The 15,016-nt window shown below is 49.9% G+C and overlaps 2 protein-coding genes across 10 annotated transcripts in view; one reads left to right on the top strand and one right to left on the bottom strand.

Annotated features, from left to right (window-relative positions):
• TMCO3 (transmembrane and coiled-coil domains 3) overlaps positions 1-7,212 on the bottom strand; it is a 58,739-nt gene extending 51,527 nt beyond the window's left edge. For 2 of the 6 annotated variants that reach the window (XM_030813733.1, XM_030813737.1), the window contains exons 1-2: positions 6,945-7,212; positions 2,136-2,656 (exon numbers count right to left, since the gene is read on the bottom strand). In XM_030813733.1, coding sequence (XP_030669593.1) covers positions 2,136-2,579 — 444 coding nt within the window. In that variant the 5' untranslated portion in view covers positions 2,580-2,656; positions 6,945-7,212. Of the gene's footprint in view, positions 1-2,135; positions 2,657-2,841; positions 3,020-5,863; positions 5,977-6,310; positions 6,504-6,944 lie in introns of those variants that run through there. The other 4 variants (XM_030813739.1, XM_030813735.1, XM_030813736.1 and 1 more) reach the window with 4 other exon arrangements.
• A 102-nt stretch (positions 7,213-7,314) lies between these two features.
• Positions 7,315-15,016, top strand: part of DCUN1D2 (defective in cullin neddylation 1 domain containing 2) — a 34,468-nt gene continuing 26,766 nt past the window's right edge. For 2 of the 4 annotated variants that reach the window (XR_004030219.1, XM_030813732.1), the window contains exons 1-2: positions 7,315-7,616; positions 14,351-14,567. Coding sequence is in view for 3 of the 4 variants with exons in the window: in XM_030813732.1 (XP_030669592.1) it covers positions 7,614-7,616; positions 14,351-14,567 (220 nt within the window). In the remaining variant the exon portion in view is untranslated. Of the gene's footprint in view, positions 7,617-14,210; positions 14,568-15,016 lie in introns of all 4 variants that reach the window. The other 2 variants (XM_003279771.4, XM_030813731.1) reach the window with 2 other exon arrangements.

Below are 15,016 nucleotides of genomic sequence, written 5' to 3'. Positions count from 1 at the left end.
CTCACACAGCTGCAGTCCACAGCTGCAGGTCTCACACAGCTGCAGGTCTCACACAGCTGCAGGCTCACACAGCTGCAGGTCTCACACAGCTGCAGGTCTCACCAGCTGCAGGTCTCACACAGCTGCAGGTCTCACAGCTGCAGGTCTCACCAGCTGCAGGTCTCACACAGCTGCAGGTCTCACAGCTGCAGGTCTCACACAGCTGCAGGTCTCACAGCTGCAGGTCTCACCAGCTGCAGGTCTCACACAGCTGCAGGTCTCACACAGCTGCAGGTCTCACACAGCTGCAGGTCTCACACAGCTGCAGGTCTCACACAGCTGCAGGTCTCACACAGCTGTAGGTCTCACAGCTGCAGGTCTCACACAGCTGCAGGTCTCACACAGCTGCAGGTCTCACCAGCTGCAGGTCTCACCAGCTGCAGGTCTCACAGCTCCACAGCTGCAGGTCTCACACAGCTGCAGGTCTCACACAGCTGCAGGTCTCACAGCTGCAGGTCTCACCAGCTGCAGGTCCACACAGCTGCAGGTCTCACACAGCTGCAGGTCTCACACAGCTGCTGCAGGTCTCACACAGCTGCAGGTCTCACACAGCTGCAGGTCTCACACAGCTGCAGGTCTCACACAGCTGCAGGTCACACAGCTGCAGGTCTCACACAGCTGCAGGTCTCACACAGCTGCAGGTCTCACACAGCTGCAGCCCCGCTGCGTCCACACAGCTGCAGGTCTCACACACCCCCACGCTGCAGGTCTCACACGCTGCAGGTCTCACACGGCCACAGCTGCAGGTCTCACACAGCGGCTCACCGCTGCAGGTCTCACCAGCCACACAGCTGCAGGTCTCACACAGCTGCAGGTCTCACACTGCAGTCCACAGCTGCAGGTCTCACACAGCTGAGGTCTCACTCAGCTGCGGATCTCAAACATGCTGCAGGTCTCACACGGCTGCAGGTCTACCACACAGCTGCGGATCTCACACAGCTGCAGGTCTCACGCAGCTGTAGGTCTCACAGCTGCAGGTCTCACACAGCTGCAGGTCTCACACAGCTGCAGGTCTCACACAGCTGCAGGTCTCACAGCTGCAGGTCTCACACAGCTGCAGGTCAAGCACGTGACTGGAGGGCTAGTATAGCTGCAGGTCACCGGCACCTGGCGTATCTCAGCATAGGAGATAATAACTAGCGTATGTTAAAATACTGTTGATATGTTATGAAGTGTGCATACCAGGAGCCAATGTTACTCAAACTCGTATTTTTTCTCTATAATAAAACCACCACAAATCTGGACCCTACCAATATATCTTCACATCTCTACTGTACACAGGGTCACAGTAGTTCATGCACATATCACACAGGCAAGACAAACGAATCCGTGTTATTGAGAACCTTGATTGATACATTTGCCTGATGATCATATTTCTCTCCCCCAAAATATATTTTGGTAAAGAAAGTTTAATGTCTGTATTTTCTCTAACGTTTATGCTGTGTAATAATATCACAGGTTTTTCTATGAAGATGACATGATACTTTATATACTTAAAGGGCTTGGCATGATGCTTGGTATAGAAGAGGTACTCAAGAAATGATAGCTTTAAAAAATGTAAATAGCTAATACAACATCTGATACAGTAATTTCAGAAACTTCTCATCATTTTAAAAGCATACTTGGTCAAAGTCCTTAATTTAAATGTATATATTAGTTTAAAACTAATTTTAATATTTTTATTTTCGATATATGACACTGAAGAAAAGTCAAACTTCACACTAAAAGGAATTCCTGTCAGAAACTCAGCAAATATTGATTTAAGCTATATTTATCTTTGCATCAGTTTACTAGTACAACTTGAATAACTTTTTGAATTACCAGGGGATTTCTCTATAGAGAAAAGTATGAGACTGGCTCCTTCTAGAAGTAAGAACTACACTATTATGCAAAAGGAAAAGATTCTCCCACATGAGAGATTTTTCTAGATGTGATTTCCTATGAAAGACAACACCTGAGCGACATCAGCAGCATTCACGCCTTCCCTTCCTGTCTGCTCCCCAGCTCCCCGTGGGCTCTCTCTAGGATGAGGGTGTGGGCACACACTCTCCCTCTCTCTCTTCACCTCTCTCTCCCTCTCCCTCTCTAGCACTGACCTTTATTGCAGCCTCTCTCAGGGCCTCCAGGCGCTGCCGGCTGCTCTCCTTCATGTTCACGACATCTTTGTAATCCCCCTGCAGGGCTCTCTGCAGTCCGTAGACGGCTTGGAAAACGGAATTTTCACTTTCATTCAGCTCTTTCTGGAAAATTTCAAATGTGTGCACCTGAAACAGTTTCTCTTCATCCGACAGGCCCACGTCTTTCTCCACTGCTCCAATTGCATTTTTCAGTTTGTTCAGAACCGCATTCTTCTGGCGGAGAAGCCCTGAGAGCTTCCTGCAGCTGTCCCGGACCCAGTGCCGGCTCTGAGTGGCGGCCACCCCTCGCCCGCGGTGCAGTTTGATCACACGCTGCGCCACCTCCTCGTGCTCCACAGCCTGCACCGCCCAGGGAAGGACAGGAAACAGCACCCAGAAGAAGCTTCTTCCCAACACCTTCATGATTCAGGTTTGTGCAGGGCACAGCAATCCACAGGTCTCTGCCCCACTGAGCTTGCATGTCAGATACACATTTTCAGCTGAAAAAGAGTTATTGTCACATGTAGTTAAACAATGATTCATTGACTATTGATCAGAGTATTAAATAATCAGATCCGGAAAACTGACACCTTTCTGAAGAAAATATCATTTTTCCTAGATAAATATCAACATCTAAACTATTTATTGCACTGAGATTAAAATCAAATACTGAATGTTGATGTACCTTGTATGGTGCCTTGTGAAGGGTTGAGATGATTAAAGGTCAGCTACATCTTTATAGAAAGGATTAAAGGTCATTTTTTGGGGGGAACACAGCCTCATATCTCTATCAACTCTACCATGTGCAAAAGACAGAAACCAAGTCTATTTAAGAGAGTCCATGTTGGTCGAGCACAGTGGCTCATGCCTATAATCCCAGCACTCTGGGAGGCCAAGGCAGGCAGATCACCTGAGGTCAGGAGTTCAAGACCAGCCTGGTTAACACGGTGAAACCCCGTTTCTACTAAAAATATGGGCCTGGTGGCGCACGCCTGTAATCCCAGCTACTCAGGAGGCTGAGGTAGGAGAATCGCTAGAACCCAGGAGGCAGACGTTGTAGTGAGCCCAGATCACACCATTGCACTCCAGCTTGTGCAAAAAGAGCAAAACTCCATCTCAAAAAAACAAAAAAACAGAAAGTCCATGTTATCAAAGCCCAGAAAATACCATCAACTTCCCCTCACAGGTCAGTGGGTTGCCTGGGGACACCACACTCAATGTCACTCTAGAAACAAAATCTTCTGAGCTACTGTTAGCTCTGTGGGCTTCTTAAGATCATTTGAAATTTTGTCACATTTCCAAAGTCAGTCTACAGTCAAGTGCTACCAAGATGTCAAGAATTAAATAAATATATATATATGTCACAATATCTAGATCTCTAGAACTTTTTGTTATCATCCTAATTCAGTCTCCTTCTCTTCCTTTCTTTAGGAAGACCTAAAACAATACATACTAATTTATCCTGGCAAGGCACAACACAGACAGGAACCTGCTTTCTGAACATTACTGCTGGGGGAATGAGAACGGTTTCAGTGCGGCTGTAGCCGTGGCGTCCAGGTGGTGATGAGCAGGGGCAGGGGAGGGCGCCCAGATGGGAGCACTGTTTAGAAAGCAGGTGGAGACAGTGGCCAGCAAAGGTCACTAAGGCAGAACAAGCTGAGAGGAGGGAAACCGAGACTGTGGAAGGAAGGAGTAATAAACGTAGAGTCAGTGGAATTTGGCCACTAGGAGATCACCAGTCACAAGTGGCTATCCCAAAAAAGGCAACAAAACCAACACCTACCACTTATGCAGATTTACAGTTTAAAGGAAGCAACAACAAAATATTAACCTAACCATTCTTCATAGCAGCATCCAGTGGACTGTTACTCAGGAATTCCTACTCAACCGTCACATATTACAAAGATTCCCCGACCTGGAAACCTGGTTACTAAAAGATGTATCTATATATCTATACGTTCATTTCACCGCTAACCCAAATTCTAATTGGTTTAATCCAGTTTCCCAGGCAAAGTAGGTTAGATGCAGCAAAAGTAAGGGTGGCATTTCTGGAGGCAGCATTCTGCCCAAACCATGAAATGGCAGCCACAGAAAGAGACAAACCTTATGCAAAACAAACAGGAGAACTCAAAAAGCCTGGAGGCCAGATGACTCAGTGAGGGCTCAGCGACTGTCTGCACTCCAGCAGGTCCTGAAGACAGTACCGTGTTAGACAACAGGCATCACTGATCAGCATCACAAGCAACAGTCACCAAGAAAAGACTATATTCTGGTTAGAAAGTGTTCAATTTCAAAACATTCTTGGAGACTGACTCCTAAAAGGAGAAGCACACTCCACGGAGAATTCACTTACCTAGAACAGGTAACTTCCTAACAAGGTAGGATAAATGATAATGTGCTGTTCCAATCACTCAATTTTATGTTAGTTTCAATACGACTTTAAGTACACGTGTACAACTTTAAGTACACATTTACCACCTTAAAAACAAACAATGAGGCAATCATTTAGTCATGCCTTAGCCATATAGCTGAGCTGTTATTTTAATGACTCACTCAATTGCTAAGCTTCTCTCGGTCGGTCCAATGGAGCTAAATAAATCAACAGCTACTTCAGAAGTGAACTTTCACTATTTTCCAGAACCAAGACAGAAATTTGAGATGCTTTGCTTACACTTCCCAGTTCCCCCAAAAGATCCCAAAAAGTGATTCTTCGATGGATTTTATGCTTCAGAAACATAAGTTTCAACACAGCTCATGTGTGAATGACACCTCTATGTTCATTTCTGGTTCCTTCCTCAATCAGGTTCCTAAAATTAGTTGTCCCTCTAACGGAGGTATTAATTTTTATGGGAAATCTTTGAGGATTTTAGTTGTAGTTATACTAAAATTTCCCACTGAAACATACTCATAACATGAAACTGAAATTATTTATGGACCCTTAAAATACAAATCACCCTTTATTCAAACTCATTTCATTTTACCTTCAAACTTGCCTCCAAAACCCTATGGACTACTAAATTGTAGCGTGTTTTTTGAGCAAATTAGTAAACATCTTTAGCTGTTCTAATTATTAAAAAGACACTTTGGATTCCTGCAACGTGTTTTTTTTGTTGTTTGAGAGGAGTTTTTCTCTTGTCACCCAGGCTGGAGTGCAGTGTTGTGATCTCAGCTCACTGCAACCTTTGCCTCCCAGGTTCAAGCGATTCTCCTGCCTCAGCCTCCCAAGTAGCTCGAATTACAGGCACTCGCCACCACACCCAGCTAATTTTTGTATTTTTAGTAGAGACGGTGTTTCGCCATGTTGGCCAGGCTGGTCTCGAACTCCTGACCTCAGGTGATCCACCCGCCTCAGCCTCCCGAAGTGCTGGGATTACTTTTTTAATAATGAATTCTTAGAATTTCTGTATCTTGAGCTATTGATACACATAACAGTGCGGATGTATCTCAAGGCTGAGTGAAAAAAAATCTCAATTTTATTAAGACACACAGGTGTAGATTCACACTCACTGGTGCATGTATAGTTGGTGCAATCTCAACAGGTCAGGGGATTTGATCACAGAAAACTTCCCGCATATACTGTGGTTTTGCAAGGTGCTACCATTGAAGAAAACAGGGCACAGGCACTCTGTAGGATTTCTCTGTATTACTTCTTACAACTTCATGTGAATCTACAACCATCTCAAAATAAGAAGGTTTTCAAATTCTACCTAAGGCCAGGTGCGGTGGTTCATGCCACTGCTGTGTTACGACACAATTATCTGTATTCCCAGCGCTCTGGGAGGCTGAGGTGGGCGAACTGCTTGAGGCCAGGAGTTGGAGATCAGCCTGGGCAACATAGCAAGACCCTGTCTCTATTAAAAATGAAATAATAAGCCGGGCGTGGTGCCCCCTGTGGCCCCAGCTCCTGGGGAGGCTGAGGCGGGAGAATCGCTTGGGCCTTGACCAGCCACTGCACTGCAGCCTGGGCGACAGCAAAACTCTGTCTCAACAACAACAAAAAATCTTTAGAATATTTAAGTCAAGCCTGTAGCAGAAAAAAAACCACAAATATTTCACATGTAATCCAATCATTAAGACACTCCTTTTGAAAAAGCCCGTAAATAAGATAAATTTGGAAGACAGAATAATCAGAAAAACAGGCAGTGAATAGTGACCCGATACGCAGCCGTCTTGATTCCCCCGCGCGGGCGTCCACACCCTGGGTCACGGACACCGTGAGGAGCCGTTCGGAGCCACAGGAGGGGCGCCAGGGACAGGGCTGCATCTCCGCGGCCGGCCCTGGAGGCCCCGAGTCCACCAGGGCGGCCAGGGTGGGAACGCAGGTTCCATTCCAGGTTAGAACGTGGGCCTCAGCGAAGAGCGCCTAGGCAAGGCCTGGAGGAGCAGGACCCCAGGCCGCACAGACCACCCGACCCCGGGAGACAACACCTGCAAGAGAAGGGGAGCCACGGGGAGAGAGAGAGGGGAGGGGAGCCCCAGGGAGGGGAGAGAGGGGGAGGGGGGAGCCCCAGGGAAGGGGAGAGAGGGGGAGAGGGGAGCCCCAGGGAGGGAGAGAGGGGAGGGGAGCCCCAGGGAGGGAGAGAGGGGAGGGGAGCCCCAGGGAGGGAGAGAGGGGAGGGGAGGGGAGCCCCAGGGAGGGAGAGAGGGGAGGGGAGCCCCAGGGAGGGAGAGAGGGGAGGGGAGCCAGGGGGGGGGGAGGGAGGGAGGGGGAGGGGAGCCACAGGGAGGGAGGGCAGGAAGGAAGGGGACCCCGGGAAAGAGCCCCGGATGGACAGGCCCGTTGCTCACCGGGACGCAGGGGGCCGCGCCCGCCCGTCTGGCCCGAGCATCACCGTTCCGCGGCCTGGGCCGGGCTCTGCGGCGCCAGGAGACGAGGGGCGGAGGGGACGCCGTCTCCCGCCTCGGAGCGCAGCGCCCGAGGGCTTCCCTGCATCCCTTCCCAGGCGGGACCAGGACCGGGAGGCCGGGAGGGAGCGGCCGCCGCTCTGCCCAGCACCGCCCCCGCTCGGCGCCGCCGACCCGGACTCCCGTCCAGCCGCAGTCGCGGCCCCTTTAAGAGGCGGGGCGTGGGCGGGTCCTGTCGGGCGTGGGCGGGTCCCGTCGGCCGCGGGCGGCGGAGAGCACGTCGGGAGGTGGAGTTCCGTGCACAGACCCGCCGCCCACCTCCTTCGAAGAGCACCTCCCGGCCGGCGTGGAGCCTGGCAGCTGCAGGCTGGCGTCGGACTCCGCAGGGGCGAGCCAAGGCCGTCGCAGAGGGCGGGACGCGCAGGGGCGGTGGGGCGCGATCTCCCGTGGGCCCCCGGGCGGCGCTGAGCATGCCGGGAGTGGGAGTCCCCGCGGCCGTCTCCTGCCAGTGCCCCGGAGCCCAGGGCCGCGGCCGTCCGAGGACGAGGGCGGAGCGGCCGCCGCGCCTGCGCAGAAGGCCGGGGCCGGCTAGACGCGGGCGGCGCGGGGGAGATGGTAGGTGGCCCGGCGTCGCCTCTGCCCGTCGGGGTCGGGCGCCAAGGTCGGCGCAGGCGGCGCGCTGGATGGGGGAGGCCGAGCCCAGCGAGCTGCGCGGGGCGTTCCGCGTGGATCCGAGGGAGGAGGCGCCGCGGGCCCGCGAGCCGGAGAGGTGGCGTCGGAGGCGCGGGACTGCGGGGAGCGCGGGTTTGACCCGGAGCCGCGAGGGACGACAGGGAGTGAGCGGAGGGCGGGGGCCGGGAGGAGCTGTAGGGGCCTTGGGGCAGGGGCCCGGGGCTTCCCAGGGCGGCTCCGAAACGGGCAGTCGAGGCAGGCGAGGGCTCGGCTGCTCCTGCGGGCGTCTGTGCAGATGCTGAGGCTGTTGACCAAAACAGCGCAAGGAAAGAATCCGCGAGAAGCTCAGATTCGCGGGGGAGGCCCTGCCGCCGGGAGGGGAAGGAGAGGCGCAGCGGGGCTCTAGCGCGGGGTCTAGCGGGGCTGTAGCGTGGCTCTAGCTGTGCATCTGTGGAGCTGGTAGAGTTCTGCAGCTCAGGAGGGAGGCTGCTGGAGGTGCCCATCAGTTACTTTGAAATGTGGTGGAAATGGTGATGGATGGGATTTATTCAGTCCACATCGGTTCAGAGGCCAGCAAGGTGCTGCTGGGTGTGACTGGTGCTGGGCCAGGCATGATTTTGGCGTTGAGGGAGTTGATGCCCCAGCAGGAGAGACAGGCACCAGATGCACAACTGTTTAATCACAGTTGGGACAAGGGCTAAGGCACGGGTTCCAGGAACCTGTAGGATGCGGGTGTGGGAGTGGTGTCAGATGCTGAGGGTGTGAGTTGAACTGTGGAGAATTTCTCTGGAAATTAGCCAGAGAAAAAGTGAGGTGCCGGGGCAGCCAGCCGTGTGCGGCTCCGCAGAAGAAACAGAATGCACAGACCCTTAGTGGTAGGCGATGGTGACGTATAGGAGCTGAAAGATTGTCCTGGCTAAGGCACAGAGAGCCACCGGAGAAGCGACACGGTAACGTGCAGAGAGGAGTGGAGGGTGAGGACAAGCTTCAGGATGGGAGAAGAGCCACAAAGGAGACTGAGAAGGGCCGGTAGCAGAAACCAGGAGACTAGAATGTGTCGAAACCAAGAGGATGGAGTTTAAAGGAGGAGGGAGCCATCAGCAGTGCCGAACAAAAGAGCAGCTGAAAAGATCCCACTGACCGCAGCAGCCGAGCTTTTGTGACCCTTAGGGGTTACTGCGGAGGCCGGGCTGGAGCGAGGTAGGATGAGTTGGGATGCACACCTGGGCAGGTAGAGCTAGCTCGCTCCAGCTTTTAGGAGGATAGGGGCAGAGTGGACAGGAACTTAGTTTGGGGAAAACTTGAACATGTTCAGGATGCTGGAGAGGAGCGTTCCGCTGCTGCCGAGGTTGGAGATCCAAGAGCAGGGATGAATTTAATTCCCCCTCCCTGTAGCGTGCTGTATACCGAAACAGAGCCAAAGTGATCCATAAGCTTACGCAGTTTATTTGATCAACATGATTGTCCTGCCAGACCCGTGTAAGTTGACCCTAAGGACATTTTAAGAGTAATTTATTTCCATTTTACATATGGGTATCCTTGGTGCCAGATTATATGAGTCGTTTTTCGCAAGGTCACAATTAAAGTGTTTGAGACTTTTTTATAGTTTAGAGATTTTATTTGCTGTTTCCACTGGATTGTCCAGATTTTTATTTCAAGAATTATGTACATTTTAACAGAATAAAATAATGAAACCTAGAAAATGCCTCCCCCCTGCCCCATGTACACACTTTAAAAGCTGGCCTTAATAATTTAATTTGCATGACGTGGTAAACCTCAGTGAAGGTTGTGAGCTTGAAGGACGGCCCTAGTTCCAGTGTATCCACCTTCATTAGATTGACCTGGGTTCAGTCCTGTCTGGCTGCACTCAAAGCTTCCTGCCAACGTCTGGGCCTTTGTTAATTTGACCTGGGTTTAGTCCTGCCTAGAGGGACTCGGGGCTTCTTTCTCTCCCCTGTAGTTTTTTAGTTGACGAGCCTTTTGTTTCCTAAGAAGCTTTATGCCAGTTCCCTTTTTCACAAGAGGTAACTTGGGTCTCTTAGTCACTTTTGGACATGAAGCACCTAGTCTTTAGACTTAGCTATCGATCATTGCTTTAATCACTGTTATTTTATGGAGAAACCTGTAAGGGGTGACATCAAATGACTGCAGCTTTGTTGACTGGCCAGAGGCCTGTTAATGGACTCAGCCTAGACCCCAGAGCATCTCTTGCTCATTCAGAACCAGTGCCTTGGCACCACTGTGTGGTTCAGGGTTTGCTGGAGTATCTTGTGACATCAGACAATTTGAGTAGATTGCGGGGGGATCTTTGTGTTTCTCGATACCAACTTCTGTCCACTCTGTAGCTAACAGTAGTGATTCAAAGCCACTTTGAATGGCCTGGATCCATGTGCTCCTGCATCTGTTCTTCTAGAGTTCCAAGAAATTAGGCTGCTGGTGTAATGGTGTTGTCACGTATTAGGGGAGGCTTCAAGGGGTTATCAGCAGGAGCTCAAGATCAGACACCGTCATATCTTCCAGATTTCCACATACCAGATTTCCTGGTGGTGGAGTCATCAGTTGTATAATGCTGGTTAAATAATTCAGTCGCTGAAGAGTATATTCTGCTGATTAGTCTTGGAAGGTCTGAGGGTACAATGTTGAACTTTTTTAGGTGAAATTCGCATAACATAAAATTAACTATTTTAAAGTGTACAATTCAATGGTGTTCAGTACGTTCACGAATTTGTGGAACCACCACCTCTATCTAGTCCTAAAAAATTTTTGTCACCCCGAACTCTGTACCCATTAGCAGTCACTCCTAACTCCTCCCTTGCCCCAGCCCCTGGCTACCACTCACCTTTCTCTATATATAGATGTGCCCATTCTGGATATTTCATATAAGTGGAATCGTACACTGTGTGGCTGGAGTCGTGCACTGTGCGGCTGGAGTCGTGCGCTGTGGCTGGAGTCGTGCGCTGTGGGGGGGGGGGGGGGGGGGGGGGGGGGGGGGGGGGGGGGGGGGGGGGGGGGGGGGGGGGGGGGGGGGGGGGGGGGGGGGGGGGGGGGGGGGGGGGGGGGGGGGGGGGGGGGGGGGGGGGGGGGGGGGGGGGGGGGGGGGGGGGGGGGGGGGGGGGGGGGGGGGGGGGGGGGGGGGGGGGGGGGGGGGGGGGGGGGGGGGGGGGGGGGGGGCGTGGCTGGAGTCGTGCGCTGTGGCTGGAGTCGTGCGCTGTGGCTGGAGTTGTATGCTGTGAGGGTGGAGTCGTGCGCTGTGAGGGTGGAGTCGTGGGCTGTGTAGCTGGAATCGTACACTGTGTGGCTTCGTGTGCCTGGTTTCTTTTACGCAATGTCAAAAGTTCATCCATGTGGCATGTATCAATACTTCATTCCTTTTTATGGCCGAATTATGTTCCGTTATAGGGATATACTAAATGTTGTTGTATAACCATGGCAGAATTTTTAAATCTAGCAATGATGACCACTTCCATAATAAGGGTGTCATGGCTGTTCCTAGTGGTGGGCCATTTTGGGGGCTGCACTTCCGTCTTTATCCTGAGGTTTTTGAGGTAATTCTTGGCTTTGCTCACCCTCCCTTGGGAAGCCTGTCAACTTGATAAAAAGACTCTAGCTGTATCTTTTGTCAGCTTACTGTCAGGGACTATAGGATCTGCCGTAATTTAGCTAAATTTGATCTTACCAGAGAATACAACCTTGAATTTTTTGTTTAGTTCTTTTCAAAAGCTCAGTTTCAGGAAATAATGTAGTGAATATGTATTCCATTTATTCCTCTAGAATCTAGATCCGGGTCGGTAAACTACAGCCCACAGGCTAGCTGTCTGTTTTTGTAAATTGAGTTTTATTGGAACACAGCCTACGGCTGTCTGCTTTTCCAACAGACCCACGGGCCTGAGATGGCAGAGATGGCTGCTGTCTGGAACGTTAAGAGAGAAAGTTGGCTGAGTGAAGGCTTCTGATCTTCTTCATCTGTTCTTAATCTGAGTTCTACCTTCCCCTTATGAGGACTTTGCAGATGGGCTTAAGCCATCTGTGAAACCCCTGAAATTTTATGCAAAGCTGCCTGCACATGTGAGGTCCATATATGTTTTCCTGGAGGGCGGACCTGTGACTCATCAGATTCCAGAAGGGATCTAAGACTCCCAAATGCTCAACACTCATTGTTCTGAGTAGCCAAAATGTTAATTGCCTAGCCTCACCTGAATTAGCAGTTCTCTAAGTGTTTAGTCTCAGGAGTTCGATGTGGTTTTTGGGTTTGTTTTTTGTTTTCTAACTTTTAGGTTCAGGGGTACATGTGCAGGTTTGTTATAAAGGTCGACTGTGTGTCATGGGAGTTGGTGTACAGATTATGTCATCAGCCAGGTACTAAGCACAACAGCCAGTGGGTAGTTTTGGGATCCTCTCCCTCCTGCCACCCTCGAGCAGGCCCTCGTGTCTGTTGTTCCTTCTTTGTGTCCACGCCTGCTCAGCGTTCAGCTCCCACTTACAAGTGAGAACATGTGGCATTTGGTTTTCTGTTCCTGCGCCAGTTCACTTAGGAAAATGATCTCCAGCTCCATCCATGTTGCTGCAAAGGACATAATCTCGGTCCTTTTTATGGCTATGTAGTATGCCATGGTATATATGTACCACATTTCCTATATGTTTTTAAGAATGATTGGAACCCCAGTCATTCTTAAATGAGAGCTCTTGTTTATGTGGGTAATAGTCATCAATATTTACCATATTAGAAATTAAAATAGTATTAAAATATTTCTATATTTAATTAGCAATAATAAACCCATTACATTTTTGCAAATATCTTAATGTCTGGCTTGATAAAAGATAGGGTCTCAGATCTCACATTCATTCCTGTGATACCACAAGCCTTGCAGCCCACGGATGCCTCTGCTGTGCACTCTGTGAGAATGAGAGTGAGCAAGGCCAGTGACGGCTTAGGACGCTCGGGAAGGTAGTTCTGTGGAACTCCTGAAAGGCCTCAGGACCCAGGGTCCCAGATGCACACGGGAGAGTGTGTATCTGGACAGCGTTATCTTAATGCCCCTGCAGAATCGTCCTCTGGTATTTTGGCATCAGTATGCTTTTTGATTGCCTGTCTCAAAAAAAAAAAACTTCTGGAAGCTGGCTCTGCTGTACGTGGTTGGCATTTTGGTGAGGAATCGGCATGTGTGAGGGGACATTGAACTTTATGAGGAGCCGCAGGAGATGTTTCCCTCAGGTTTTAGGCCAGAAGGGTCTGTACCACTTCTGAGCTGCTGGTAAGGTTTTAGATCTTATGAAAACAGATTTTCCTAACTAATCATGTTTTCTTTGCTGTGGCACGGGGGAAGCTTGGAGCCTGATTTCCAGCTCTTACATGTGACAGGCACGTCCTTGTACTAATGGCACCCCTTCCTCATTCACACCTTGTTATCCTTCTATATACTTTTGTTGAGTTATAATTCATTCCATGTGTTTTTATAAGTTGTCTCATCTTTATTTGAACAAGATTGAGTATAAATCCTTTTGAGTAAAAAATTTCCTGCTTATATTATTGTGTAAAGCATTTTTGTAAAACATTAGCATCCAGTGGATTCCAGGGTCTGTTTGGATTTAGAGAAGTTGGTGAATCACTTTCTTTTCCAGTGTTGCTTTCATCAGGTTACTTTATTTATTTATTTATTTCTTGAGATGGAGTCTCGCCCTGTCGCCCAGGCTAGAGTGCAGTGGCACAATCTCAACTCACTGCAGTCTCCATCTCAGGTTCAAGTGATTCTCCTGCCTCAGCCTCCCAAGTAGCTGGGACTATAGGTGCGTGCCAACACGCCCAGCTAATTTTTGTATTTTTGGTAGAGATGGGGTTTCTCCATGTTGGCCAGGATGGTCTTGAACTCCTGACCTCAAGTGATCCGCCTCAGCCTCCCAAAGTGCTGGGATTACATCATCAAGTTACTTTAGATAAGTGGAAACTCAGCCCTCCTATATCTGGAAGTGTCAAGATGTTACTTTGTTTCATTATATACTATATATAGTACAGCTACTTGGCAGTTTTATTATTTATTGCCTGCCCGGAGCCTCTGTCCTATTTTTTCATTTTATTTCTGTCTGGTGTACAGAGGCATTCTTGTTATTAGTATTACTGTTCCCATTTAATCATAACAGGCTTTTTTGTGCCTGCTTGTGAAACTTTCATAGATTACTTTTAACACTATTCTTAGTTATTTGTGTACATTTTCATCAATGTGATTCTGTGATTTAAACTGGGGAAAAAAATCTCCAAACCGCACAGCCTCTTTCCATTCATTAAAGCCTGAACTTTATTGAAACCAAAGAAGACTGCAGCTGCGGCCCCGGTGATACCGTGAGGTCCTTGCCTTGTGTCCTCAGAGGCTACATGTGCATTACAGAGTTACTGAGAGTTTTAGAAAAATGATAGTCACACCTCATGCAGAGTGAACTGGGTAGAGATCAGAATGTATTTTGTATAAAATGTTAATTCTCATAATTTTTGAAGCTTAGACTGCCTGTTTATTACAGTATAGATGCTGTTGTTTCCATTTTCAGAAGACTGTGCGGTCTTTTTAACTGATGAAGAGCAAGGCTTTGTCTCTAATTCTGCCCAGTTAAAGTGCAGGCGTTAGGCTAGAGCTGGGACAAACCTGGAGCGGCTTCATTGGCTTTCCTACTTCTTTTGCATCCCAAAGCATAAGCTTAAATCGTCTCAGAAGGACAAGGTCCGCCAGTTTATGGCATGCACTCAGGCTGGCGAGAGAACTGCTATCTACTGCTTAACGCAGAATGAGTGGAGACTAGACGAGGCCACGGACAGCTTCTTCCAAAATCCAGACTCGTTCCACAGGGAGTCCATGCGGAACGCTGTGGACAAGAAGAAGCTGGAGCGGCTGTACGGCAGGTACAAAGGTAAGAGGAGACTGCAGCAAAACCGGACGGATGTCGGCCTCCGCGAGCGGCCTGCGCGCTGCACTTCCAGGGTTCTGGTGCCGGGGCAGGTCTCCGGGCTGCCGTGGCTTGTCCTCCCCACGCTCAGCGCTCAGCTGCAGAATCCACTTTCTTCTGTTTAAATGGGGTTGGGACTGTGATTGGTGGGGGTGGGGAGGGTGAGAAGGGGGGAGTCAGCGATGGAGCAGGGCCAGGCCCGTGCCCGCTTGTTCTGTGCGGTGAGTCTGACGCTGCACGGCCTGTCAGGGAAAAGCTGCTGCTGGGAGCCTTGGTGTCTTGGCGTGACTGTGTCTGTTAATACAGTATTTTTTTCAAGCACTTCTATTTAGGCTGAAATATTGATGATGAGAAGGTTAAGAACAACATCAAATCATGAAGATGATCCTGAAGGGAGGGTAAACCTTAGTGTT

This window comes from Nomascus leucogenys, chromosome 5 (genome assembly GCF_006542625.1).
Source record: "Nomascus leucogenys isolate Asia chromosome 5, Asia_NLE_v1, whole genome shotgun sequence".
Taxonomy (NCBI): Eukaryota; Metazoa; Chordata; class Mammalia; order Primates; family Hylobatidae; genus Nomascus; species Nomascus leucogenys.
Note: the sequence above shows the minus strand (reverse complement) of the source record. Positions and strands in the feature narration are given on the sequence as shown.